Source organism: Vulpes vulpes, chromosome 15 (assembly GCF_048418805.1).
Source record: "Vulpes vulpes isolate BD-2025 chromosome 15, VulVul3, whole genome shotgun sequence".
NCBI classification, from domain to species: Eukaryota; Metazoa; Chordata; class Mammalia; order Carnivora; family Canidae; genus Vulpes; species Vulpes vulpes.
Genome location: NC_132794.1, coordinates 54,532,907 through 54,558,651, shown reverse-complemented (window position 1 = coordinate 54,558,651; position 25,745 = coordinate 54,532,907). Strand labels below are relative to the sequence as shown.

At 38.4% G+C, this 25,745-nt stretch overlaps 1 protein-coding gene across 2 annotated transcripts in view; it reads left to right on the top strand.

Annotated features, from left to right (window-relative positions):
• FBN1 (fibrillin 1) overlaps window positions 1–25,745 on the top strand; it is a 225,988-nt gene that overhangs the window by 85,381 nt on the left and 114,862 nt on the right. For both annotated transcript variants that reach the window (XR_011997378.1, XM_072738473.1), the window contains 2 exons: window positions 17,760–17,957; window positions 21,358–21,483. Coding sequence is in view for 1 of the 2 variants with exons in the window: in XM_072738473.1 (XP_072594574.1) it covers window positions 17,760–17,957; window positions 21,358–21,483 (324 nt within the window). In the remaining variant the exon portion in view is untranslated. The remainder of the gene's footprint in view (window positions 1–17,759; window positions 17,958–21,357; window positions 21,484–25,745) is intronic.

Sequence of the window (25,745 nt, the reverse complement as noted above, 5' to 3'; positions counted from 1 at the left end):
ATTTTGACTGATGAAGTTGGACAGGCTTCCTCCAAAATGAAGTGTTTAAGTTTGAGCTTGAAGGATGAGGTCTTTAAAGGGGGCTAGCCATTCTGGGATGAGATAACCAGACATGTTCTTGGACAATATAGACAATGCCAAATAGTTTCCCCAGATTTCTGCCCTGTGTGTAGATGTGAGGTGGGGTGAGTCTGTGGAAGTGGATCAGAGTTCTAGAAACTCAAGCTGGGCTAATGAGGATTGTGTGTGTTCCTCATTAATGAGCACCTAGGATTAGCGTGACAGCCTTTAACTGGACACAGGTTTTCAGTGCTGGGAGCCTTTAGTCTTTAATCAAGGAGAGAACATGGGAAAGTGATAAGGAAAGGAACAAGATAGTGAGGAAACATTTATGCAAAATTTACGTAAAGTTAACATAAGTACCATGTATAAATGAAATTAGCATAGCACATTACGTATGGCCTTATGTTTGAATAGTGCACAAATGAGGGTCAATTATTTCTGAGGGAGGAGAAACCAATCAAATGATGCATGTTATATGAAAAGATCTCCTCTATTCATGCTACCATTGTTACAGAACTATTAGACATAAGATTAAATATTTTACATACTTTATCTCCTATCATTCTTATGAACACTTTGCCTGTTATTATCCCTATGTATAATTAAGAAAACTTAATATCAGAGAGTAAATACTTTGTCCATGGCCACATAGGTATATAAGATGCATCCATCTCAGTTTGTAGATAGTTAGAAAGTTAATAGAAGAATATACAACACTTAGCATAAGCACTGGAACAATGCCAATACCTATTTAGACTTCCTGTCCCAGCTGCTGGAGGTAACTACCTCTATTATAAATTTTAGCACTTATATTTTCAACTGACACCAAAATGGCTTTTGTGTTTTCATGATTTAAGGTGGATATATTTACGAAAACAAAATTCGAATGACTTGCATTTCATGTGAACACTCCAACACTGCCCTGAGAGTTTAAATATAGCTCCAGATTTAGGACTAGAAGTAGGATCACTGATGCTAATACAAACATTGCTTGAATCTTGAGGGTTGTGATTTAATCCTGACCTACAGAAAGACAAAGAAATGGAACCTAAAAGGGGGTGTCAGTATGAAGGCCTAACCCAAGATTTGAGAAGTCTGAGTTCTAATTCCATCTGCTATTCATTTGCTTTGTGACATTGAGAAGATCACATCACTTCTCTGAGTTTTAGTTTACTCTTGTATAAATTGTATGATCTCTTTGAGGAAGGCAAAGTAGTAAGGGGAAAGCACAGATTTTAGAATCAGAAACCCCAAAATCAGAATTTTCATTCGGCCACTTAGCCTATGTATGGCCTCGGGCAAGTGTCTTTACTTTGAGCCTCCATTTCCTCTTCTATAAAATAGGATGGGGGAGTCTCCCTCAGAATTGCTATGAGAATTAGGTGAGCCAGCATGTGAAAGTAGTCAGAACAATGCTCTAATCAATGTGTGCTTTCTTTCCTCCATCTATAAGCTTTTTTCCGGTTCTAAAATGAGAGATTCCAGTGCTCATCTTATACGTAGACTTTTGAAGCACAACCAGCTCATAATTATGGAATTTCCTGTATTAAGGGGCTAAGCACTTCTCTCAAATCAGACTTGTCATCAGAAGACTTTCCAAGGTCTGGATGAATCTTTTCTTTTTCACATTAACAACAACATCTGGGATTTAGAACAAACAAATAAAAACCCATCTCTTTTCACCCAAGCGTTAGGGGCAGGTAATGGAAAGGAAAGTGTGATAAAGTTCATTTACCACCCTTTTTCTTCCCCTTCTTTGAGACAAAACAGATTAGAAGGCTGAGACTTTGTTTTTATTGGTTGTAGGGACCATCTGTCTCTGCATAGGGGATCAGCGCTGCTACACTATATGAAGATTGAATAATTCCTCATCTTGATGCAAATGCAGTGACACCTTTCAGGGGCCTTCCAGTCTCTCCCTACCCATTGGCCTCCTCAGCATTTACATATTTCTTTGCTTTTCAGTACATTCTTATTGACACATAGTTTGAAATTGCCACTGTTTGGCAATAGCTCCAGGATTCCATTAGTTCCAGATGTCCCCTGTATTTGTGTATATTTTTATGATTGTTATGGTAACAAATCAAATACACATAACAATTAGAAACCTGAGGGAGAGGGTAATGGTCTTTATTTTCAGTGAAGGGCAGTATATGGGACAGATCACATTAAAAAAATAACTGTTAAGAAAATAGAGAAACAAATTGGTGACCTTATTTTTAAAAAATGGAATGTGTTTCACAAATGAGAAGTGGCAGTAGTGTTGATGCATATGATTCTTTCTATCTTAGTTAATTTAACAATGCGTATGCATTAAAAGCAGAGTGTTAAGGCAAGTTGGCAGAGGCTAATCATGTCCCAATGTTAGACACCTTAACCAGTTGCCAGGAAGGAAAATTAAGTTGATGTTTAGAATATGAGTTCATGAAAGAATAATATCTGGAATTCTCCTCTGAATTTAGGTGAAATTTATTTGAATGTACTTGATCTGTTTTGCTTAATCTTTTTGCTCTCAATTTTAAAAATACATGCTATGTAAAAATTTCAGAAATGTAATATCTTACCCTTAGATCATTCACTGATACATGTGCCAAATGATAACAAAATCCATGTACTTAGTGTCTCAGTTGGGAGTGAGTTTGGATGAAGTAATAGAAAACTACCACAGAGACTTAAACAAGTAGGGATTAATTTTTCTCATGTTACAAATTAATTTGTAGGTATCAAAAATGCCATCAAGGACCACTGGCCCTTCTTCCTTAATGCTTTAGCCATCCTTAGCTCTTGGGCTTTTGTCCCCATGATTGTAGGTTGGCTGAGGACTTCCAGGCCTCACATCTTTCTAGAAGGGCAAAAGGATAAAGGACAAGGAGGGTGATCCAGATTACTGTGTCTCATTTTATCAGAAAATGAAAAGCTTTCCATGACTCTCCATCTTGTACACGTCCACCTGCACCTTTTTGACAGACCTGGGCACCTGTCTACCAGTAGCTGGAGGGTGGGTAAGGAGAAAGGGATGGAGAGTGGGCAAGTCATCTGTCCACCTGTGCCTTTCAGCTTCCTTGACTTGATCTTCATGTCAGCTTTTTTTTTTTTTTTTTTTTTTTCTTGGGCTCTTCTGTGTTTGGAGATTTTTTATTTTATTTTATTTTATTTATTTTTTATTATTATTTTTTTAGTTGTACAATTCAATTAACTTTTATTGGTGTTCAATTTACCAACATACAGAAAAACACCCAGTGCTCATCCCGTCAAGTGTCCACCTCAGTGCCCGTCACCCATTCCCCTCCAACACCTGCCCTCCTCCCCTTCCACCACCCCTAGTTCGTTTCCCCGAGTTAGGAGTCTTTATGTTCTGTCTCCCTTCCTGATATTTCCCAACATTTCTTTTCCCTTCCTTTATATTCCCTTTCACTATTATTCATATTCCCCAAATGAATGAGAACATACACTGTTTGTCCTTCTCCGATTGACTTATTTCACTCAGCATAATACCCTCCAGTTCCATCCACGTTGAAGCAAATGGTGGGTATTTGTCGTTTCTAATTGCTGAGTAATATTCCATTGTATACATAAACCACATCTTCTTTATCCATTCATCTTTCGATGGACACCGAGGCTCCTTCCACAGTATGGCTATTGTGGCCATTGCTGATAGAAACATCGGGGTGCAGGTGTCCCGACGTTTCATTGCATCTGAATCTTTGGGGTAAATCCCCAACAGTGCAATTGCTGGGTCGTAGGGCAGGTCTATTTTTAACTCTTTGAGGAACCTCCACACAGTTTTCCAGAGTGGCCGCACCAGTTCACATTCCCACCAACAGTGTAAGAGGGTTCCCTTTTCTCCGCATCCTCTCCAACATTTGTTGTTTCCTGCCTTGTTAATTTTCCCCATTCTCACTGGTGTGAGGTGGTATCTCATGTCAGCTTTTACTTTTGCTCTATTTTGCAAATCCCAACTATCATTCACAAGAGAAGTTCAAGCAAGAGAGTAGAGCAGATCCAGAACAAATCTATCAGCCCTGCTGAATGGATTAAAAGGTACACGTCCTGTGGTCTGTTGGTCAGGGCCATTGTCTGTTTTTAAGATTGTCAGAGTAACTCAGTAATCTGTAATCATGGTATTTGTAGGGGAAAGGGAATGGAAGAACTAGGAACTCTGGTAAGTATTTTATATACATGCTTTCCTGCACTACTCATACTACCTACCTTGGAAGGCAACCCCGGGAAGCAGAAGAAACTGACTCAAGGGTAACTACTCACTGCCACACTGATCATCATAGTTTGAGGATTAAAGTCAGATGGGATAGATTCAGGGAATCACAAGTAGTTAATTATGGCTTGGCCAAAGGGAATGTGTAATGCACAAGATTATGGGTTTAGACTAACTTGGGAGATATGTAATTTTTCATGTTCATTCATTCATAAATACTTGAGAACTTATTATGGTCCCACAAACTAGTCTAGGCCCTGGGAATAGAAAGTTTAATGGGATAAAATATTTATCCTTAAGGCTTACAGTCTGATGAAAAACAATCATATAAATCGTGATTATGGTGGAGTCTCATTAGTGCCACAGAGGAAGAAAGAAGAGAATGGTCAGGGTAAGACTTTCAGAGGAGGAATTTGTTGAAAAAATAGGGGGAGGAAGGGCATTCCAAGGAGAAGGGACATGAGTTGAGGAGATACAATCCCCTCGGGGTCACAAAATAGGGACTGCACCAACGGGAATGGCAAGAGATGAAGTTGAATAGGAACCAGAGAAAAGCAGAGATGGTTGGTGTTAGAGGAGGGGCAGATTAAGAAACTGTCAGGGTGTTAAATTTTACAGGGTTTGTAGGGATGGCTAGTATGGGACGTGAGGACTTTTGTAACACCCCCTCCCAAGTTTGTGGACTAGGTGATCTGGGCTATGATGATGCCTAGATACCAAAATAAGAAGGGTGAGAGGACAAGTCTGGTAGAAAAATGAGCTTCTATCTACATATGTTTCTACTTACACTGCCTTTCTTGGGTGATGAAAATGACCTTCTCTCCCAGGACTGTTATGTCCTGGCTCAGACCAGCTGAGAGGCCACCAGGGCATCTGAATGGTTCATGGCTTGTCCACTTAAAGTCCATCAGACGGGAGGAGTGTCTGATTCGAGATGCTCAGCAAATTAGTTGCTAAGCTGAGACTGAAAAGCAAGTCTCTTGACTTTTTAGGCCTACTGCTTTTCAATTCTATCCCTATGGCGTATTCTGCTTAAATAGACAAGGTAAAAGCATCAATAAATGCCTGCTGCCATTTGGGGCAAATCAACTAGAACCTTGTGTATTACCAGGAATTAGCTACTGACTTATATATGACTGTGATAACTTTTCTGCAAATTTATTTGTTCTCATGTGGCCCCTCTTGAGTTACAATTGAGATAAGAGGGTAGCTGCTAAAGTGGTGTTTGGGCAGTGTTACTCACTGGGGAGGGTTTTATGTTTTCACTTTTCTTTGAGAATGGAAAGTTACATATTTTATAAAACTCTTTCTGGTTAATCTTGACAAGTTACCTAAGTAGTGCCACAGTCTTATTAAGTGGTGCAGAAGTTTATGCCTTTTTCGAGCCACAAATACTCTTAAGAATCTGATGAAAACTGTGGACTCTCTTCGTCCAAAAAGGTATAAATACACACCAACCAGATCCGGTTGTTTGCAAGTAACTCTAGTTGAAGCAGAAGGGAGATTTATTCCTGAGGTGTCCCAGGAATTCGAGGGCAGCAGTGCACCAGGGCTTTATCGAGGGCTGAAAGCAGGAATCCACAGCTCTCTTGGCCTCTCCCTGAGGCCATATGGTCTCTGTCCTTGGTCCTCTCCACAGACATTGTCCTTCCTCCATGCAAATAACTTGCTCTGTGCTTCTTTAAATACATACTGGCCTAGAATTCCAGAGGTGACATCACCTGAGGTTCCTGCCACCTGCAAAGATGAAGACCAATACTTCCCAATCCCACTTCCAAGTTTCTTGAAGAGAACACATGATTGCCTCCACTTGGATCAGGCACTTAGTGAGTAGGGTCACTTCACTGTCCAGCTCTGTCAGACTGGTACACATGATCTGTGTGCAGTTTCTGGGCACTCTGGGACCTCCTGGGTCCCAGTTAACTGTGATTGTCAAGGTAAGAATTATGGACTAGAGAAATTTGAATGCTGATAAAGAGGTGCTACCTTTTAGCCATAAAACTATTGCAGAAAATGGAACATACATTTGAGTAGAGGATGTTTGCATGAGCATAAGAGCTAAGAATACTTGTTCCATGCAGGAGTTGTGAGTTTTGAATATCAGTAGTTAAATCCCAGGATGGTGAATCTGATGTAGATTGAATTATAACACTCTCCAAGGTCATTGATATTATATTCCTAACTTTTACCCTTAAAGGTTTGGAAATTCAATTTTAATTATTGTTAACATGCTTCGTAAATATCCAAGGGAATACAATATAGACCTGTTCATACATCCAGAAAGCCAAAATCTGGCTCAAGTTGTTTTTTCTTCCACAGTTGGAGAAAATTGTGGTGTTCAGCTTGCCTCTTGGGGCATGTTAAACCACTTTTAATGCTGTCTCTTATTATTTTCTGACCATATGCACTTTCCACACATATCTAACTAGCTGCCTCAGATGAAACCCAATGTCTGGCCAAGCTGATGTAAATCTTTAGTAAGTGGTAAGAAAGAACAGAGTGACACAGTGCCCATTTAGTGTTCAGACAGTACCCGATTTAATAGTTGTAGACCTTATAGTCTCAGGAGCAACTTGAGATTTTCTTTCCAGTTCTAGAGAATGGAAATTTCTGAGCCGTCTTTCCACTGGCTGCATGAGGTGAAACTTAGCTACAACTAGATTAACCTATTTGGCTACTATGCCTATAGCATAGTATTCATACTTAGCTCTTACCTGGGAAGTCTGGAATATAATTTTCACTTCCAAACAGCATGATGCATACTGTGCAATTGCTAGCTATTCAATGCTGCAAAACCGCTGTCACCTACAAAACATACATGCCCCAGAACATCAAAACCTGTATGTTACCAGCGAAGCTGCCAAGAGGCCAGAAGCTGCCATGATTGTCCAGTTAGTAACATGTTCTCAGCACATGTGGTAGGTCTTACAAATGGATGACCATGAAATAACAGCAAAAATGCACTTCTAAGGTTCTAATGCTTTTAGTCTTTGGTTTCTCAGAAAATCAGTCTTCTGCCATGTTTTGATATCTGAGCATGCACAGATTTTTGTTAGGAATCTTCTTTTGTTGATTAATTAAAAATGATCTGATTGGGTTTTGGAACTGTGGCCTCTCCCATTCCCTCAGCTTGCATGCCTGTCTTCTGTACAGTTCACTCACGTGTTCTAAGTAATGCTTATACTTTCTTCCAACTTCTCTTTCTTCAGTTGAGTTCAGTGCCAGACTCGAGCTGGAAACAGTCTCAGGAAGTTTTCATTCATCAGTCGTTTTCTTCCAAAGAAAAATTCTGAGAACAGGAAGGTCACCTTGAGAACTGCTTGATAATAGAGTATCATAGTTCAGTGATGTGTGTGTGTGTATGTGTGTGTGTGTATGAGAGAGAGAGAGGTTGAGAGAGAGAGTCATACACAATGAGAGGGATAAAGGTGGAGGGGATGATCAACCTATATAATCACGTACCCATAAGCAAATGAATATTTGGTAAAAAGCCAATTCTAGAAATAACACTTCTTAACCAATGTATCTAAGCTCTCTCACTGCCATTTGTCTGTCTTGATAGTACAGAAAGTCCATATTTATATGAGGCATTTTTCAGTTGTGGTTAAATAGCTGAACTTTTGTCCTCGCTTTAAGTTTTTCATCAGATCTTTAAGAATTGATAATATCATCGGAGTGTGGTATGTATCAATTTCCGGTAGAATGAGCTTTGGGCTGGCAGCGAGAATGCTCGTGGTCTTGGATTCCCTTGCCCTGTCATTTCATAGAAGCAGCAGTGAAGTTCCTCTGGAGGAAATCCCACCCACATGCCAGGATTCCATCACATATTATTGGTCTGAGCCATGTGTACTTAACACTCGGGTTTCTGTGAGAATTGGCTAAACGCGTTTGAAGTAAGAATTTCAACCATATAGTTTATATATAAATTTGTGAATGTGATATGACTACACGCTTGTTCAGAAAGAGGAAGGGGAGGGCAAGAAATATAGTGAAAAAGCTAAAATGCATAGACCCAGATTAATTTCATTATACATAGGTTTTATAGCATCAAGATGTACAAATAATACTGTATTATGCAGGGCCAGCCTCATCAGTTCAAATCACCTGTCCTATACTTAGTACTTGTGAAAGTGTGAAGAACTTTTGTATTGCTTATTGCTAGTTAGAGACTAATCTTTGGTCAGAGTCCCCATTTTGGTAAGAGACTAGCCATGTATCCAGCTACTGGAGCCAGAAACCCACAAGTCATCCTTGTCTTTTCAGTTTCCCTCACCCCTCACCTGCAGACCACCTCTAAGCGCTAATGGTTCTCACCCCCCAGGGACCCCTGCCCCTTCCCAGTTGCTCTCTACTCTTGTGCCATCACCTAGCCACCGCCATCTTCCCTCTGATCCTCCAGTAGCCTCCTTGTAAGCCTTCCCATTTCCGCTCTTGAACCCTCTACACAGCACTTTAAAAATAACCTGTTGTATTTTCCACGGCTTCCTATTGAGCTTAGAGCCAAATCCAAGCTCTTTACCATGGCCTGGAATGTGCTGTGTAATCCAGTTCCTCCCAATGTTCCAGCCTCATGGCGTGTCCTTTTCTCTTTGCTCTCTGGGCTCTGGTCACTGTAGCCATCTCTCATTACTGGAGAAGCCAGGCCCTCTCAGGCTAGAGCCACTGTTCTCTGAAGCACTTACTCTCACTATGTGCAGCTGGTTTGCTCTCATCTTTCAGGCCTCAGTATAAATAGCACCTTCTCCAAGAAGTCTTCCATGGTAGGTTTCCCCAATTATTCTGTCATGGCAGCATGCTAATTTCATTTGTAGACTAAATCACGGCCTCAAATCTAAAGGGATTTTAAACATATTCACCTATTTGCTGACTACTTCCCCTGCCAGACTGTAAATTCCATGTGGTCACGGACTTTATCTCCTGCTGCTCACAGTAGCTTGATAAATATTTGTTGAATGAAGAAATCCTTGATTACATTTTACAGCTGTAAAGTTTACTCATTGAACTTTCTCGTTGAAGTCAGAATGTCTGATTTTATTTTATGCAGTGGGATTTTTTAAAATTGTGGTAAAATATATATAACAAAATTATCATTTTAGTCATTTTTAGAGGTGTAGTTCAGTGGCATTGAGTACATTCACATTGTGTGCAACCATCACCACCATCCATCTCCAGAACTTTCTTACCTTCTTGAATTGAAACTGTACCCATGAACCAATAACTCCCCATTCCTCCTTTCCCTTACCCCTGGCAACCAACCACCATTCTACTATGTTTCTATGAGTTTGGCTATTCTGGCTATCTCATATTAGTGGAACCTACATCGAAGTAACACCAATAGGTTCATTTTTATTGCCCCTTTACAAACATAGGCCTTTATTCTCTATATGTGAAAATCTCATTTATAATGATAATTTTCCAAATTTAACAATAAACATTCCATTAGAATCCTTCAGAAATAGAATTTCTATAGAATTTGTATTTGGAAATTAAGCAATATTACAAGGCACTTTTGAGACATGTGAGTTGATCTAAGAATATGTTGACCCTGGAGAATTTTATATGTAATATCATTGATCACAGGGCCCTTTACTCTTTTGTTATTAATCTTGCTCTTGGAATGTGGGGAATGTTTCATACTTGGTGGCTTTGAAGAAAATATAAAAGAATAAATAAATCAAATTGTTATATAATACTATTGTTTTTGTCTTGCTGTTTAATAGCTGATGCTCTGTGGTGAAGCTGCAGTTTGGTTTAACATGGCATTCATGCAAGCCATTTTAAAAGTGCATAAGTCAGAGCCAGCTGGTTCTTTAACATGCTATTTGCAGACTATGAAAAATGAAGACACTCTGTAATTTTATTATCTTTTTTTTAAAAGCTTTTATTTATTTATTCATGAGAGACACACAGAAAGACTGAGGCAGAGACACAGGCAGAGGGAGAAGTAGGCTCCATGCAGGGAGCCTGACTTGGGACTCGATCCCCAGTCTCCAAGATCACGCTCTGGGCTGAAGGTGGCGCTAAACCGCTAAGCCACCTGGGCTGCCCTATAATTTTATTATTTTTTATTTATTTATGATAGTCATACAGAGAGAAAGAGAGAGAGGCAGAGACACAGGCAGAGGGAGAAGCAGGCTCCATGCAGCGGGAGCCTGATGGGGAATTCGATCCCGGGTCTCCAGGATCGCACCCTGGGCCAAAGGCAGGCGCCAAACCGCTGCACCACCCAGGGATCCCTATAATTTTATTATCTTGATGGTAAATATATCACCCAACCCAGAGTTTGACTTCTCTCCACTCCGGCACCGCCTTTTTTTTTTTTTTTTTTTTCTAGTAAAGGTAGTTTGGAGATAACTTTGAGGGAAAATGAAAATCAGTAATGACTTGTAGGATGTTCAATGAGGGAACAAATAGTGTCAAGTAACTGATTATTCAGACATGAGATTTTCTCTTCCCTGAACAAGATTGCTTACTGTCTTCATCATGGCACAGAATAAAATGTGGTAACAGTATTTGGAAGTTGAATTGCTGCTGCACATAATCGGATTCCGTAGAACTATGGCCTAGATTTGGTGAATCACTGAGTCTGCATGTTAGAATTAAAAGGTGTATCACCTTGTTTCTGCAGTTTTGAATGATATTTATATTTTATCATATTAAATTTATAATGGTAATACTTTTATGAATTAAAGAAGTTAAAAGTCAGTGAAATGTTAACAGAAATAGCTTTGTGTTTTATTCTTATGCTCTATTTCTAAAATGTTTTAATTAGTTTACAGTGAAGCTGTATCTCAGATACAGTTACTGAAAGATAAACATTTTGCATAATGTAACTTAGTAAATTTTTTCAAAAGTTAATATTCTTTAAATAACATTATGGAGATCACATTCATACTCATACTCATATTTTGCATGTAGTATTTTGTAAAAACTGTATGGATTGGAAAGTATATTTGAAATTTATTATGTCATTTAAAAAAAACATAGCTTGGATAAAATAAAAGAAACAATATTGCATAGTAAAAGTAGCCCAGGAAGGAATTATTAACCCCTCAGAATTTTTATTATTAAACGTTTCAAACTTACATTAAAGTTGAAATAATGATGTAAAGTGTACCCATATACTTCCCACCTACATTATTTGTTAACATTTTTCTACTTTTATATATATAATATTTTCTATGTGCTTATTTGCATATGTATATCTAAATACATATTTTATATGTGATATATATTAAATATTAGTCTGTGTATATTATATGTAATTGTAGTTATATATTATATATTTGTGTATATATATTAATAGGTATATATTTATATATATTTGTTGTCTGTTTTGCTGAATCTTTTGAAAATTAAGTTGCATACATCATGACACATCACTTCATAGATAACCAAAATACCATGACCATATCTAAGAGATCAATAATTCCATGATATTATGTAATATACAGCCCATATAAAATTTCCCCAGTTGTCTCTTTTTGAAACAGAATCCAATTAAGTTTTGGTTATTATATCTTTTTAATCTAAATAATCCCTCCATCTTTTTTTTTTCTTTTTTAAGAGAAGATGTCTTATATTTTTGGAAAAGTTCAGGACAGTTGCTTTTAAAAATCACACATTCTGGATTTTCTGAGTATTTCCTTGTGGTGTCATTTGTCTTGTTCTTCTACCCCATATGTCCTCTCCGCTACAGGTTAGGTCTAGAAGCTTAATTTGATTAAGGTTTGACTATTTTTGGCATAAACTTCATAGATGATGTTTAGTACTTTATATTTAATCAAATCAGGAGTCATGAAAGTATTTCAAGGTGGCCTGTGATCGTGCAATTCTTGAGGAATTGAATGTTAACTTTTGGTGTCACTGATGCTAAGTTTGATCAGTGTGTTTGGAACCTGGGCGAAGAATCCCTCTGGCATTCTACTCAGGTACCATGTCTAGCACTGGGCAGGGCAGTTGGAAGTGGGAATTCATGGTAGTAGAATGGTGTCATGTATATAGATGTGCTTTATAACCCTGGGAAGGGAGAGCTTAGAAATGTGAATTCACTTGACTATTAGAACAGTGGAGCAGTGGGTGGTTAGCTTTCTTAAATTTTAATTTGCTGTTTTGGTTTAGTGAGCTTGTGGTTAGTATAACTAATAAAGAACATAGTAAAATGCCTCATAATCAGTCAACATTATGGAAATGAATGTTATGGAATTGGTTTATATTGAGTAGCAGCGATCCTAGTCCATGGACTCACATTTCTAAGGATTCTAAGCTGACTGCTTACCTGACCTTTAGGTAAGGCATCTTGCAGATGCCTCCAATTATGGAACATAAGAACTTCTCAATAAAGTTAAGAGAGAGAGAGGGAAAACTTAGAGCCCTAGAGGGCAAAATCACAATGGGGGGCTTTTGTAAAAGACAGATGGATACCCAAGACTCAAGCCACATCAACTGAATTGGATTCTAGGGGGTGGGGGTGGGGGAATGAGGAGAGAGGCTATGGGAGGACAGGGGTGAGGCCCAGGCATTAGTATTTTGAAAAACTTCCCCAGGTGATTTTGTTATGTCCTAAGGTTAAGAATAATTGGAGGAAGAAGAAATGGGAGCAGTTATGAGACTAATGATGATCATGGAACTTCTTTGCTTTAATTTTCTCTGGACTGAAAGTTCTCTGAACTCTTTCCTCAGGAGGTTGTATTGAAATTCCACACGTTAGGAGTCTAATGTGTCCCAGGCCAGCCTACCTGAAAGGAAGAAGCATGCTGTGACCCTGTCATGGAGAAATTGATAGCTCATTCTTTTGTTTGTAATTTTTATGAAAAGAAGGATTTAAAATAATTGGAGTCTACTGCCCCAAATTATATCCTTGTGCCTTCCTGTAGTTTGTGGTTTAGTGACTGGGCAGGAGTGACAAGAATTCATTGTACCACAGAATATCCTTTCTCTGTGCATGATGCATTTTCTTTAGGGTGAAGTCTGATTGCAAATGAAAGTGAAGTAACATAGTGGGTCACAGCATTCTGAGCTGCGGACCTGGGAAGGGGCTGAGGATCTGAAGCCACACATACACATTAGTTAGATCCTAAGCCTTGAGGCTAAATCTATGGGGACTGTGGAATAGTCCTGGAGCCTCACCACTCAGAATGGGAACATGTAGATGCAAAATTTCCCATGAACTAGCCATATTAGGGTAAGCCAGTTAAAAATAATTAAAATTGTATTTTAATTTGGGAAAGGCTTGGCCTGTTGCCCTAGTTCATGGTGGTCTTATAAGGAAGTGATTGTAGAGCAATTTGCAAACAGAAGTATTTTTAATACTATATTTTCGTAGCATCAGGAATAGTTATTTATGTTGAAGGAATGAGTCAGACATTACCCCAGCATTGAATTAGGCACATTCCCTTTCTAGTGCTGGGACTATCTGAAAAAAATAAATAAATAAATAAAAAGAGTGTGTAAATTTAGCCTAGTATCATGTAAGTGCTATGGGAATAATTGTAAATAATTGGATTATTTGTAAGGAATTGGGAGTGGGCACATTTTTTTCTGTGGTTGAGGTATTGGACAAAAAACAGCATAGCTTTGGCAATCTAATGAAACACAGGACAAAAAGCACATGCTGCCAAATCAGAATGACATTTGAAAACCACGTTAATAGAGCATTTACCTTCCAAGGGATTTTTAGATCCAATTCTGTTTCATCCAGATTATGCCTCTATCCTCTGCACTCAGCAATTTTTATTGAAAATGTGGCCGTACAAATACATTTATGTACGCTTACTAATCTGTACTGTCAAATGGTCTGGTTTTTATCCATAGTGGTATTTACTGTAGAAATGTGTTAAGTCTATAGATTCTGTTATGTATACTCCAACTATTTGCCAAATATCAAATATGTTTAATAAAGGTGGGTCCCTGTGGGCTCTAGAGATGCCCAAAGAAAATTGCCAGAATTAACAAGTGCCATTTCTATTCTGTGTGTTTCATATTAAAATGAGGGTAAGAGGTTGTTAACCCTGGAAAAGTCTTAAGGATTATTTTTTTTTATGGGGGTCTTCCAATGAGGAATTCATGTCTGAAATCATGAGGCAGAGTCAGACAGAACTGAATCAGATTTTCTGAGTATTTTGTAGTGTGCCTTGATTTTGCTGGTGTCACTGTCAAAACAGTGTGTTACCCTGAATCTTTGCAATCCTCATATATAAAATCTTTCCATAAGCATTTTGATGAAATGAACAGCAAAACTAAAGCTAAGCAGTGTTGAAGAGAGGATTATAAATTCAAATTCATGTTCCATTATGGTTTTTAAAGATTGAAAATGACATGCCAACATGAATCTGAGTCAAACATTTGTACTTACCTCAGTAAATTAAGAGAAGGAAAAAACCTGAATTTCTTTCCTTGTCACCTAACATAGGTTTTATTTACTTTTTAAATAAAACCTTTTTATTTTGCTGTGATCTTTCTAGTCTCAGAAGTAAAATATGTATATGTAGTCATAAAAATCTTGATGGTTGTTGCGTGAGACTAAACGTTTTTCATTCTAAAGTAATTCATCAGTAATGTACAATGAATGTTGTATGTGATAATGAAGAATTGGAAGCAATTTAAGTAACACACAGAAAATTATTGAATAAATTATGTTATAACTTGATGGAAAATTAGGAGGCATTTAAAATCATATTTTGGAATGGTAGTTACATGGGGAAATGCTTTTGGCAATTTTAAGATTCAAAGTTGTATCTTTAATATAGCTTCTATTTTGTGGTTAAGAGCAAAACCCCTGTAAAATTAGGTTAAGATAATATAACTAGTATGCATCAAAGATTTCTTTGGGTGCAATTACATGTGATTTTTCTTATTTTTATTGCTATGTTTTCCTAGTTCTCTAAAATAATTATTTTTGAATCACAAACTATATAATGAAATGTAAAATAGAAAAGAAATGCTGTATGTTGGAAAAGTATTTGTTAAATGCCTATAGGTATTTGGAAGAATTGAGCCAAATTATGAATGATGGCACCTTTGACTTTGTCCATGTGTTTACTGCGTTTAAGAGCACTTTTGCTGCAAACTGTCATGGTGGTATCATTTTCCTTTATTGACAGAATGAAATGAGGGCAGAGATTTTATTCCATAGCATTTAATTTTTGTATTCTTGTTTGAATTCAATACTCTGGAAGAAGATAGCAGATTTTTTAATAGATCTGGCATACTCTGAAAAAATATTAAATATCCAAATGTACCTAGAATTTGACTATTTAAAACTAAGAATAATCAGTTGGGTAAAAAAAAAAAATGCATGAACAAAATAAAAAGACAGTAAACTGAGGAAGCAACGGGAGATAAGGCTGGAAAGGTGGGAGGGGCCAGAGCAGTAGAGACTTGAGTGGAACAAAGTTATAAGATTAGTCTTTTGGAACGGTAACACTGGTGGTGTTTAGATGTTTAAAAACTAAACAACTTTTTGGCCTATTTGCATATCTTGTATTAGTATTTACTTAATATTTTTATTTAATATTTTTCTTTAAATCGAGTTAAGCTTCTTTTATTCATCCTCATAGCAAACATATTTGTGAAATCATGAGTAAGTTATGGTTATAGTTTTTAATAATACAAATTAGAATTAATAAGTGACTATTCAAACCTGACTATCTAGGAGCACCTAGGTAGCTCAGTCAGTTCAGTGTCTGTCTTTGGCTCCAGGTCATGATCTCAGGGTCCCGGGATAGAGCCCTATGTTGGGCTCTCTCTGCTCGGTGGGGAGTCTGCTTCTCCCTCTCCCTCTGTGTTCTTTTTCCTCTCAAATAAATAAAATAAATTAAAAACCTGACAATCTAAAGCCATCTTGCATCCCATCAGTGATACACATAGCACACTTTGGTAAGCACTTGCATGGAGAAAGAGATGTGGAGATGGAGACTCCACATTTTGGTCATCCTGTCCATCTCTTAAGCGTTACCATAGTTTGGGCCTAGTCCTCTTGTTCAACTTGACCAGGTAATATTTTGTTTTAGGCTCATCTTTCCACATGGGCATTAGGGCAGTGCCATTGACCACAGGTGGCTCATTCCAGCAAGATAGAAGGGAGAATGAGGAAGAACATTTAGTGATAGGGAGCTGCTAGGGTCATAACTGCAACAGAGAAAGCAGGAGAGAATACACAGAACAGAGGCATGACTGCAGGTAAGATTCAGCTATTGTCCAAATGTGGTCACGCTCCATCCTTCACTCTTGCTGGTACTGTAATGAAGAGTTGTCCTTGGTTAACTGCATATGTATGTTTCATGAGCTACCTAAAGAAAGAAAGAAGAAAAGTGAAAACCTAACCCAGCTATTACATTAGCACACATGGTGATTTTCATAAAACTGTGGAATTCAGTGGTGAAAGGAACTTAGTTATTCAGTTATTTATTACTTGTTTACTCCATCCCTGGATTCACAAGAAACTATGCATTTCTGAAAATGACATAGGGAAGCATGCAGTGTTGCGTAGTGGATAAGCCCATGGGTCTTGCTACAGCTCAGCCTCCCTTATCTGTCAAGGTCACTGTAGAACAGAAAGGGATATTCTGGTCTCAATTTCTCTCATAGGGAGACTGAGGACAGCCTGATTTTGGTCCTCTATGCTCACTACATGTTAATCTTTCTTGTCTTTTGGCTGCTGAATCCAGATTGACTTTCTCCTGCTAACAAAACAAAACAGAACAAAAACGGAGGCAGATTTTATATTCAATGAGAATACTTGGAAATTCTCCTATGGCCTTGGCTTATCCCTGTTTGCTTGAAGATGGACTTTTGCCCAAGGGTTACAATGATTTCATACCGATGTCCCTACTGTTTATATTAAATACCTAATGTCTTTGCATGGGTAAATACTTAATAATACTTACTTGTTTGCTTGCTTGTGTTTTGTGCTTGAAGTAAGATGGACCAATCCAAAAGAAATGAGTAGTCCATTTCTTTTGTTCAAGGAACTCCCAGGAAGAAGGTGCTATGACTTTCCTCATTGCAAACTGAAATTTTTTGCTTTCTCCAGCCTGAGTAATAATAGACTGTAAGCTCTGTAAGGGCAGGGATTTGGTCTATTTTAATCACTAAAACATCTCCATCAAGCACAGGGGCTGATTGATAGTAGGCACTGGTACATTTTCTTGAGTGAATGAATGCTTATGACTCTCATAATGCTGTATTTGTGTAGGACACTACAATTGTAAAGTGTTTTCCGTTAGCTCATTTGATCTTTGCAACAGGGTTTTTTCACAGTGGTTAGGAACTAGTGTTTTTACCCTTGTGTCATAGGTGAGGGGAATGGAGGTGGGCAGTAGAATGGTCTGCCAAAGGCTTCACACGGAGTCACTGATGTGTGGTTCTCTCCCTGAAGACTGTTTCCCGATTGGGAATCAAACAAGATGGGGCACAGCTGTTCCTCTGTGTAATGGTTCCTGCTTCTCTGGACCTTCATGGAATTCTTCTCCTTTATTTTCAGATTACAGGACAGGCCCATGTTTTACTGTGGTCAGCAACCAGATGTGCCAGGGACAGCTCAGCGGGATTGTCTGCACAAAAACACTCTGCTGTGCCACGGTGGGCAGAGCCTGGGGCCACCCGTGTGAGATGTGCCCCGCCCAGCCCCACCCCTGTCGCCGGGGCTTCATTCCAAATATCCGTACGGGAGCCTGTCAAGGTAAGCCTCTGGCTGATGCAGCTATTAATGGATTCATCTTATTTGCTCTGGAGAGCCGTTCTCCAGCAAAGTTGGAGAGAATGGAAAAGCGGTGTCAGAGACATAACTTCACGATTTCGCTGACGGCATGATATCCAACTTAGGCATTAGGAGTGTGGCTCGGGAGAGAGCAGCTGGTCTCCCTGGACCTTTCCTTGCCAGCAGTTCCCCCCCTGACCCCAAAGCTGTTTCTTTGGGGTGATATGGTTTTGTTTGCAGCAGTGCTGTGCATTATAACAATGCTGTTTATCAACACTAAGCAAAATCTCTGAACAATGTAGTTTCTTTTTCTTCATTTTCTTCATTTTTTCCCTTCATTTGGTGTTGTTGGAGTTCCTCTGTCTCATGGGTTGTACTTAGTTGACCTCAAGAAAATAGTTCCTCTCTCCATTTTACATGCTACATTATGCTTTTTTTTTTATAAGTCAGAAATAAATTAAGATTTGTTTCACAGTTTTAAATATCCCCAGATGTCGCCTGCTTGCTTCTTCTCCTACCTCCCATAGAAGCCCTTACTCTGTTTTTGGCTTTTACTCCTGTTCTTCCAGCTGTACAAATTCTTTTATTGTCTGGATGTCTGGCAGGAAACAGGAGGAAGTGAACGGAGGCAGTTCAGCACTAAACTGATGGGATTGAAAACTCCCAGGCTGTATCTGTTTCCTTTAGACATCTTCAGGGCTTTTTTAGCAAGTTGCAATATTTCCAGAAAATTCAGGGTATGCACTTTTGAGACAAGTAGATACCAGTTTGGTTTTGTTCTGTACATTAATTCTAAGGCTGATATGCCGTAAAATAGAATTTGAGCTTAATCCCATAGTTTAAGCTCTGTTGGTCTCCATTAAATTATACTTCCACAAATTCCACTTGTGATAAACACTGTTGGTCCTCGCTCCTGATTGCTATGTATAACATACAGCCCCTTTATTTGCCCTTCAACTTGTCCTTCTGAAAGCCAGGAGCTGCAAGAAGTCACTTTGAAACAAAAGAGTTACAGAGGGGTCTAGCGTGTGATTTTATAAAATCATAAGTAAGTTTGGTTCCCTCTCTCTTGGGTACCTCCTTTATTTTTCTCAGCCTTAGAAAGCCCCAGTGAGTTCTGAAGAAATGCTTGGTCTTAGTGTTGTGAAGGCAGCTAGTACCCGTGAACTCATCAACAGAGACCAGAAAGCCGGATTTGGTGTCTGTGAGTCCTTGTCAGAAGTTGAGGCTCTGAGAGAACTGGGGGACAGAGAATGGAGAGGGAGAGGGAAGAGCGATTGCTCGGTGTCTTTGCTATGCATTTCATACAGTCTAGACTTGTCCAGCATTTTCTTTCTGTCCCTTCCTGACTCTTTATCAGAAATTTTGTGAAACCCTTGAAATCAAGATGGCAGTTATACTGCCACTTTGAGAATGAAATTCCCCATGTTTTATTGTGGGTTTTTCCGAGCGATTCTGCTATCAGCTTGGGGCTGTGTCTCTTTGCTGGTGTTTTTCAGACCTTGGGCTAGATGGGAGGGGCTGTGGACAAATGAGTTCATAAAGGAGCTCATTCTGTCTTCAGTCTTGAAAGATGTGGCCAACAGAGAAGTGCCCTCATATGTATTTCCTCTTGGCCAAAATTTATGACCAACAAGACTATCAAGTTTTGCTTATATGTGCCATCAATTTCAAATAACATTTTAATAACATATTCAGTATATTAAGAGAATGGAAACTTCTGGTCTAAGAGAAAATTGAGATCAGCTATAAAATGTAATCTAATTATATTTCACATATAGTGGTTCATTTGTGGGCCAGGACCTTCCATTTAACATAGTGACACTTTTATAGCAAAATAAATTGTTGGTTCTTTAGTATCCTTTCCATCATGCCAACTTTTCTTAAGAACACTGGTTATTAGAGATCTTAAAATTGGTACTCACTCTCTTGCTTCATACAATGAAGAATAAGACAAAGGAGTACACTAGGTTTCCAGATTTCTAAAAGAATATCCAAAGTGAGAGAAAGAAAAGTTAGACTGCCACACTGGGGGTTCCTTTATTAAACTAGACTTTTGTGTGTTATATATGAAGAGATGGAAAGAATGTACATGTATTTTTTTACAATCTTTCTAACTGAACATAATGAGCCTGGAGTGATTCATTTTGTTCCTAAGGGGTTCGTATTTGGGACTACATGTAGGACCATGTGTCAGGGATATTAGGTGTCAGGGATACAGCAGTGAACAAAATAGACAAAAAAACCTGCTCTCTGAACTTTGTATTAAAGACAGTGGATTTATGAAACAAAACAAAGCAAACAAGGGTTCACTAGGTCAGCTGGTGATTTGTCCAATGGAAAAAAAATAAGCAAAGGGTGGTGAAGGATGGGGGAGCTGGCCATTGCTATTAGATTGGCCAGGGAAGGAGGATCCACTGCTACAGTGGAGTAGACACCTGATGAACAGGGCAACATGAATCTTTATGCAACTTTATGGAGGGAGAACAATCCACACAGAGGGGCCACTGCTCCAAAAACCCAAGGCAGGTACATCCTTGGTATATTTAAGGAATGGCAAGGGAGCCAGAAGGAGAGGAGTGAGAGAGGAGGCCAGAAGATGAGGTCAGAGAGTAGAGAGGGCAAATAGGATCTTCTAAGATAAGGGCTTGAGTTTTAAGCCAGGAGGACACACTCTGACTTACCTTTCAAAAGGTTCCCACTCGTGGCTGCTCTGCCAGCAAAGTGAGTCTGCAGCTCAGACTGCACATTCATCTAGGGTATCTCACACTTCTCAGTCTAATGTCCTGGGTTGTTTAATTTTCACAGTGCAAGATAATTCTACAGAGTGCAAGGTGAACATTTCTCGTTTCATTTGCATAAAAACACCTTCTCATGTCCTCCGAGAGATCTTAAGTAAATTTTGTTTTAACTGAATGATTCAATATAAGTCTTAGAGACAGTTTTATTATAGAAATGTGTGGCATTTTGATTCTCAGGATTTCTTGTATGACTCTAGTTGTTACTGTCAGCCTTTTAATCATTGTACCCCTATAATTTGCGGCATGCATAATAAACCCCACAAAAATTAATATAAAAACTGCTCTTTACATAAGGGAAGATGGAAGGTGGGAAAATTAACAATATTCACATTGTTAATTCAATAAATTAACAATATTCTTATAAACATTATTGACCAAGTTATGTTACTCAAATAATTTATTTTACATAAAGTAATTTTGAAAAATAATTTCTCTCATCATATTCCAAATATTGTGATGGACAAATAGCTCATTGACATAATTATGGTAATATAAATGTAGACAAACTATCACATTTTCTTCTGCAATGACTTTTATATGAATCTCTCCCTCTCCTCTCTCTGTCTTCTAAAATCTGACAGATGTGGATGAATGCCAGGCCATCCCTGGGCTCTGTCAAGGAGGAAATTGCATTAATACTGTTGGGTCTTTTGAGTGCAAATGCCCTGCTGGACACAAATTTAATGAAGCATCACAAAAATGTGAAGGTAAGAAATATCATGCTTTGCAGTCAAGGGGTGGAGGGGCAGGCAAAATTCAAATCAATGACAAGCTTTATTGCAAATTGTTCCAAAATCCTTCTGTCTTTGTCATTCCTGTGAATGTGTAAATATAATATTCTTACCAGGAATAATATGCCTTTGTGCTATTGAACCAGAAAAACCCTGCAGCTTTTTCCACTTTTATAGACCCAAAATAAGAGATCCATCTGAATCAAATTAGATATTAAAACATGAAATATTTTTGAACCCATATTTGGGTTAAAATGTTCAAGACATGTTTTTGCATGGTTCTAGAGACATGAATTTAAATTTAATCATTACATATCATTCAGAAAGACATATCTTCTGATGTTTTCCTAGTTAAAATGTATGTTTGATTTTTTTGAGATTAACTCATATATTTATGCTCCTACTACAAATTTAGTGTTTTCTGCCTATCAGATGGAAGCCTTTTAATGTTAATCAAACAGAAAAATAATTTATTTTCTGGAGGTAAATTTATCTATTTGCATTTAGTTTATAGATTGAGCTCCTGAAAATGTGTATAGAGAGAATGTGTTCATATTCACCACTACTGCTACTTGCCAAAAAGAGGCCTGGCATCCAAGGCCGTAATAAATGCTTTTTCCATGAGAGGGAAGTAAGTAGGCAGCATCAAATTCTCTTTTCTTTGAGGAGTGCATGTATAAATAATGTCTGACAGTCATGGAACAAGGTACCTGTCTCATCAAACTCAGCACAGCAAACTTCTTCCATCATTTTCAGCTCTACTTGATGTGATGTAAAGTTTCATTTCAATGCGTGCGCTTTTGTTGAAAGCAGTTGCTGTTGTGTCTACTCCCAGCAACGAAGAATAGTTCATTCTAAGCCATGTGTCTGGGATTGAGTCATTAATCTTCTTTGTAGGTACCTATAGTGTATCATACGTGGGAAAGACAGCTTCAAATTTGAGGTGCAATTCATAAATTACATTTAAGAAGTTTAATACCTACTTACCCTGAAACTGAATAATCTGCAATTTGACTCTACTAGAATTATCTTTATGGGTTAGAGTTGTTTTTAAGTTATTAATCATCATAGAATTTATAGTGATATGTTCTTGAACATGCCATACACAGTTGAAGTAGCTGTGAAAAATAGGTTCTAAGGAAGTAGGACTTTTTAAGAATATTTTAAGTTTCAAAGAACAATAAAGTTGATTCTTACAAGCCCAATGTATTCTTGAAGTTATATTGTGGATCTATGTGAGCACAGAATGTTGATACTGAACAGGGTAAAGAACTTACTGAGTTGTACCTTTCACATTATAAAGAACCAGCTATGTTAAGTGGCCTGATTGAAGTCATTTAGATCGTGCTAAAATTTACTTCTTTTGATTCATACTCTGGTACTTGCTGTACCATATTATATAGTCTTTTTTCTTGGATATAAGCCATAATCTCTAATATTAATATTTATATTTCCTAATATTTTGAAAATTTTACAATATTATAGATTTTCAGGTGCCATTTTATATGTCTCGTTATGCCATTGCTACTAAGCTGTTAGGTTTATAATAGCATGCAAAGTCCACAGCAGCAGTAGGTTGTGTCTTACATTTTCAGGCTTTCTCAGCTTGATATATTCAGCTTAGATATAGTCAGCCTCAAGATTTAGGGCAGTATGGTCCATATGATTTGTCCAGTCTTTGTTGTTTTCTGGAATTTGATAACTTCCAGCTTGGAGTACAGTTGTTTGCTTGTGTCCCTGGCCTTTCCCTCAGACCTGTCAGTTAACATGGGTCAGGATCCATCACCTTGTGTGGTTGGGAACAAGTCAGAAGATTTAATACTGAGACTGAAAGAAAACTCATTCAAAATCCTTTCGTTAATGCTAAGCAGCCTATTATGGTGGTGTATCCAATGGACAAAAAAAATTCAGTCTGAGAGTGACTTAATCCTTTTTCACAAATATTTTTTTTTTCCCGGCTACATATTGAAATCAGTAGCAAGATAAAAACAGCATATTTTTGGCTAGACTTTTTTTTTTTCTCCTAGCCATCTACGGTTACATTAAATTCAGATGATGGGGTTTTTCCCCTCTTTCTTATTTTTTTTATGCAAAATTGATACTGGAAGAGAATGTCCCGTTAGTACTACATGTTCTCTGGCCTAGAGCTGGTTTGGGCATTGTTGACCTGTCTTACTCGGGTAGGAGAGTAAATCAGAAAGTCCTCCAAGAATGCTTGGTGAGCTTAGTCCCCTCCTCCTCTCCCTTGCTTTTCTCCAGCTCCATGCCTCATTATGGAAATGTCGTAACTCTGGACATAGGATGATTGATAGGATGGTCAATAGAAGGAATTCCAGAAAATCTGGCCTACACTGCTGAAAGTATGAAGAGAACATCTGTGTGCCCTGGGAAGATGGTCAGGCCACAGTGGGATTCTGTGCCCTTGTGAAAATCTTTCTGGCATCTTTGCCATTTCTTTGAGTGGCTTTTTGAAATGCATCTTCCTCTTGACTTGGAAAGGAAGGAACTGGGTGCCTGGAAGCCCGCAGTAATTTATTTTAAAAACCAATTCAATAAAAAATTGGCTTTAGCAAATTTACAAGATGCTAACCTTCACTCCCTTGGTGATGGTAAGAGCAGGTTTTTGGTGAGATCTTCCTTTTGCAGGACCCTTCCTTCTTAAAATATCCCCTTTCCCTGAAACTGAAGAAAGCCATGTACCAAGTTTTAGATCCAGGCATGCAATTTAGATTCATTTGAAATGTAAATTAACAAGCTGAAATGATTAAATAACAATTATTAAATTTTCATAAATTTAAAAAGAAAAGATTGAGATTTATAGCTGTGATTTGAGAAAAAGGGAAACAAAGTTCATGCCCACCTTCATTGTTGATTTTTCCAATGACTCTCGAGTATGCACACTGAAAGAACACATGAGCCTTTTCTTTTCGGAAACCAAGTCCATATTTGCATAGGTTACTGTGGGAGGAAATTAAGAAATAAAAAGTGTAATTAAAGGATTAAGTTTTATTTCTGGAAGAGGTCCCTTGGATTCCTAATTAACCACTAATATTTTGGGATTTAGATTATCGCCAGCCCAGCCTTTAGCAATTATAATAGCACTGCATGATGCAAAGGACTTTTTAAAAATGTAGCTCTTAAGTCCGTGCACTCCCTAATACATGGCCAAAAACCTTAAGACTTCCCTTTTCTAGAATAATGACATATTTATCCAATGGCTCCTTGCTATTAGGGGCTTTTATCCACTCAGGCAGCAAGGAGAATTCCTAGGGCTACTCAACCCACTGCTCTAGATGGAGCCCCACCCTCTGCAGCTACTTGTAAGCCCTTGACTCCCATTGTTCAGGGTCACCAGCTCCCTCCATGTTGCTGAACAAAATCTCTGCCATGTAGGCGTAAGAGCACTAGGCACAAGGTAGCCCTGGCCCGGGTCCTGGCCCTCAGGTCCTCCCATATTCTGTGTGACCTTGGACAAGTCAGTTACCAGCTCTGAGATACTTCAAATTTCAAATGAGGAGGTGGAACAAGATGATCTCTGGAGGTCCTTTCCAGTTCTGCAATCCAGACTCCATCTCTTCACATTTCTCAGTGTTTCCCAGTTGTGATCAGATAGCAGGTACTGCATGAATAAGAAACCACACAAGCAGGCATATGTGGTATGACCATAAAATAGTATAGCTGATGTTTTTTTCAACATGATTTGAAGAATTAGCTGACACATTACCACCCTATGTCTCCTGACTCACTGACCTTTGCAGGAGGGCATCCACCTTAAGTTGGACCCCTGCCCCTCTCCCTCCCAGCCCAGCCCCTGGCAATTGAAGACCTGGGCTTAGCATCACTTTATAAATGATCCTCTTTGCTCTTCAAGTTTTACTCATGTCAGCTTTCTGAAGGTCTCAGTGTAATGCAAGCGTTATGCCCAGGCACCAGACTTGCAGAAATCAGTGCTATGCTTGGACCTATACGATGAGAGTTAGATGAGTTGACAGTCATAAAACCTTTAATCAATGTCTGGTGCTCCATACATGTCAACTCTCATTATTATTAGTACTGTTGTACTATCCTCTCAGCCAAGGAGCCAGATCTAACAGCCAGCATGTGAAGGATGCCTCCTCCATTCTGCCAGTTCATTCTGTTTTTTTTTTTCAGTAACTCTTTCTAGTATATTTTGTCGCCTAAATAACCTCTTTGGTTATTGACCTAAGTGGCCTTAATAAGGTTAGTAGCAGTCACTT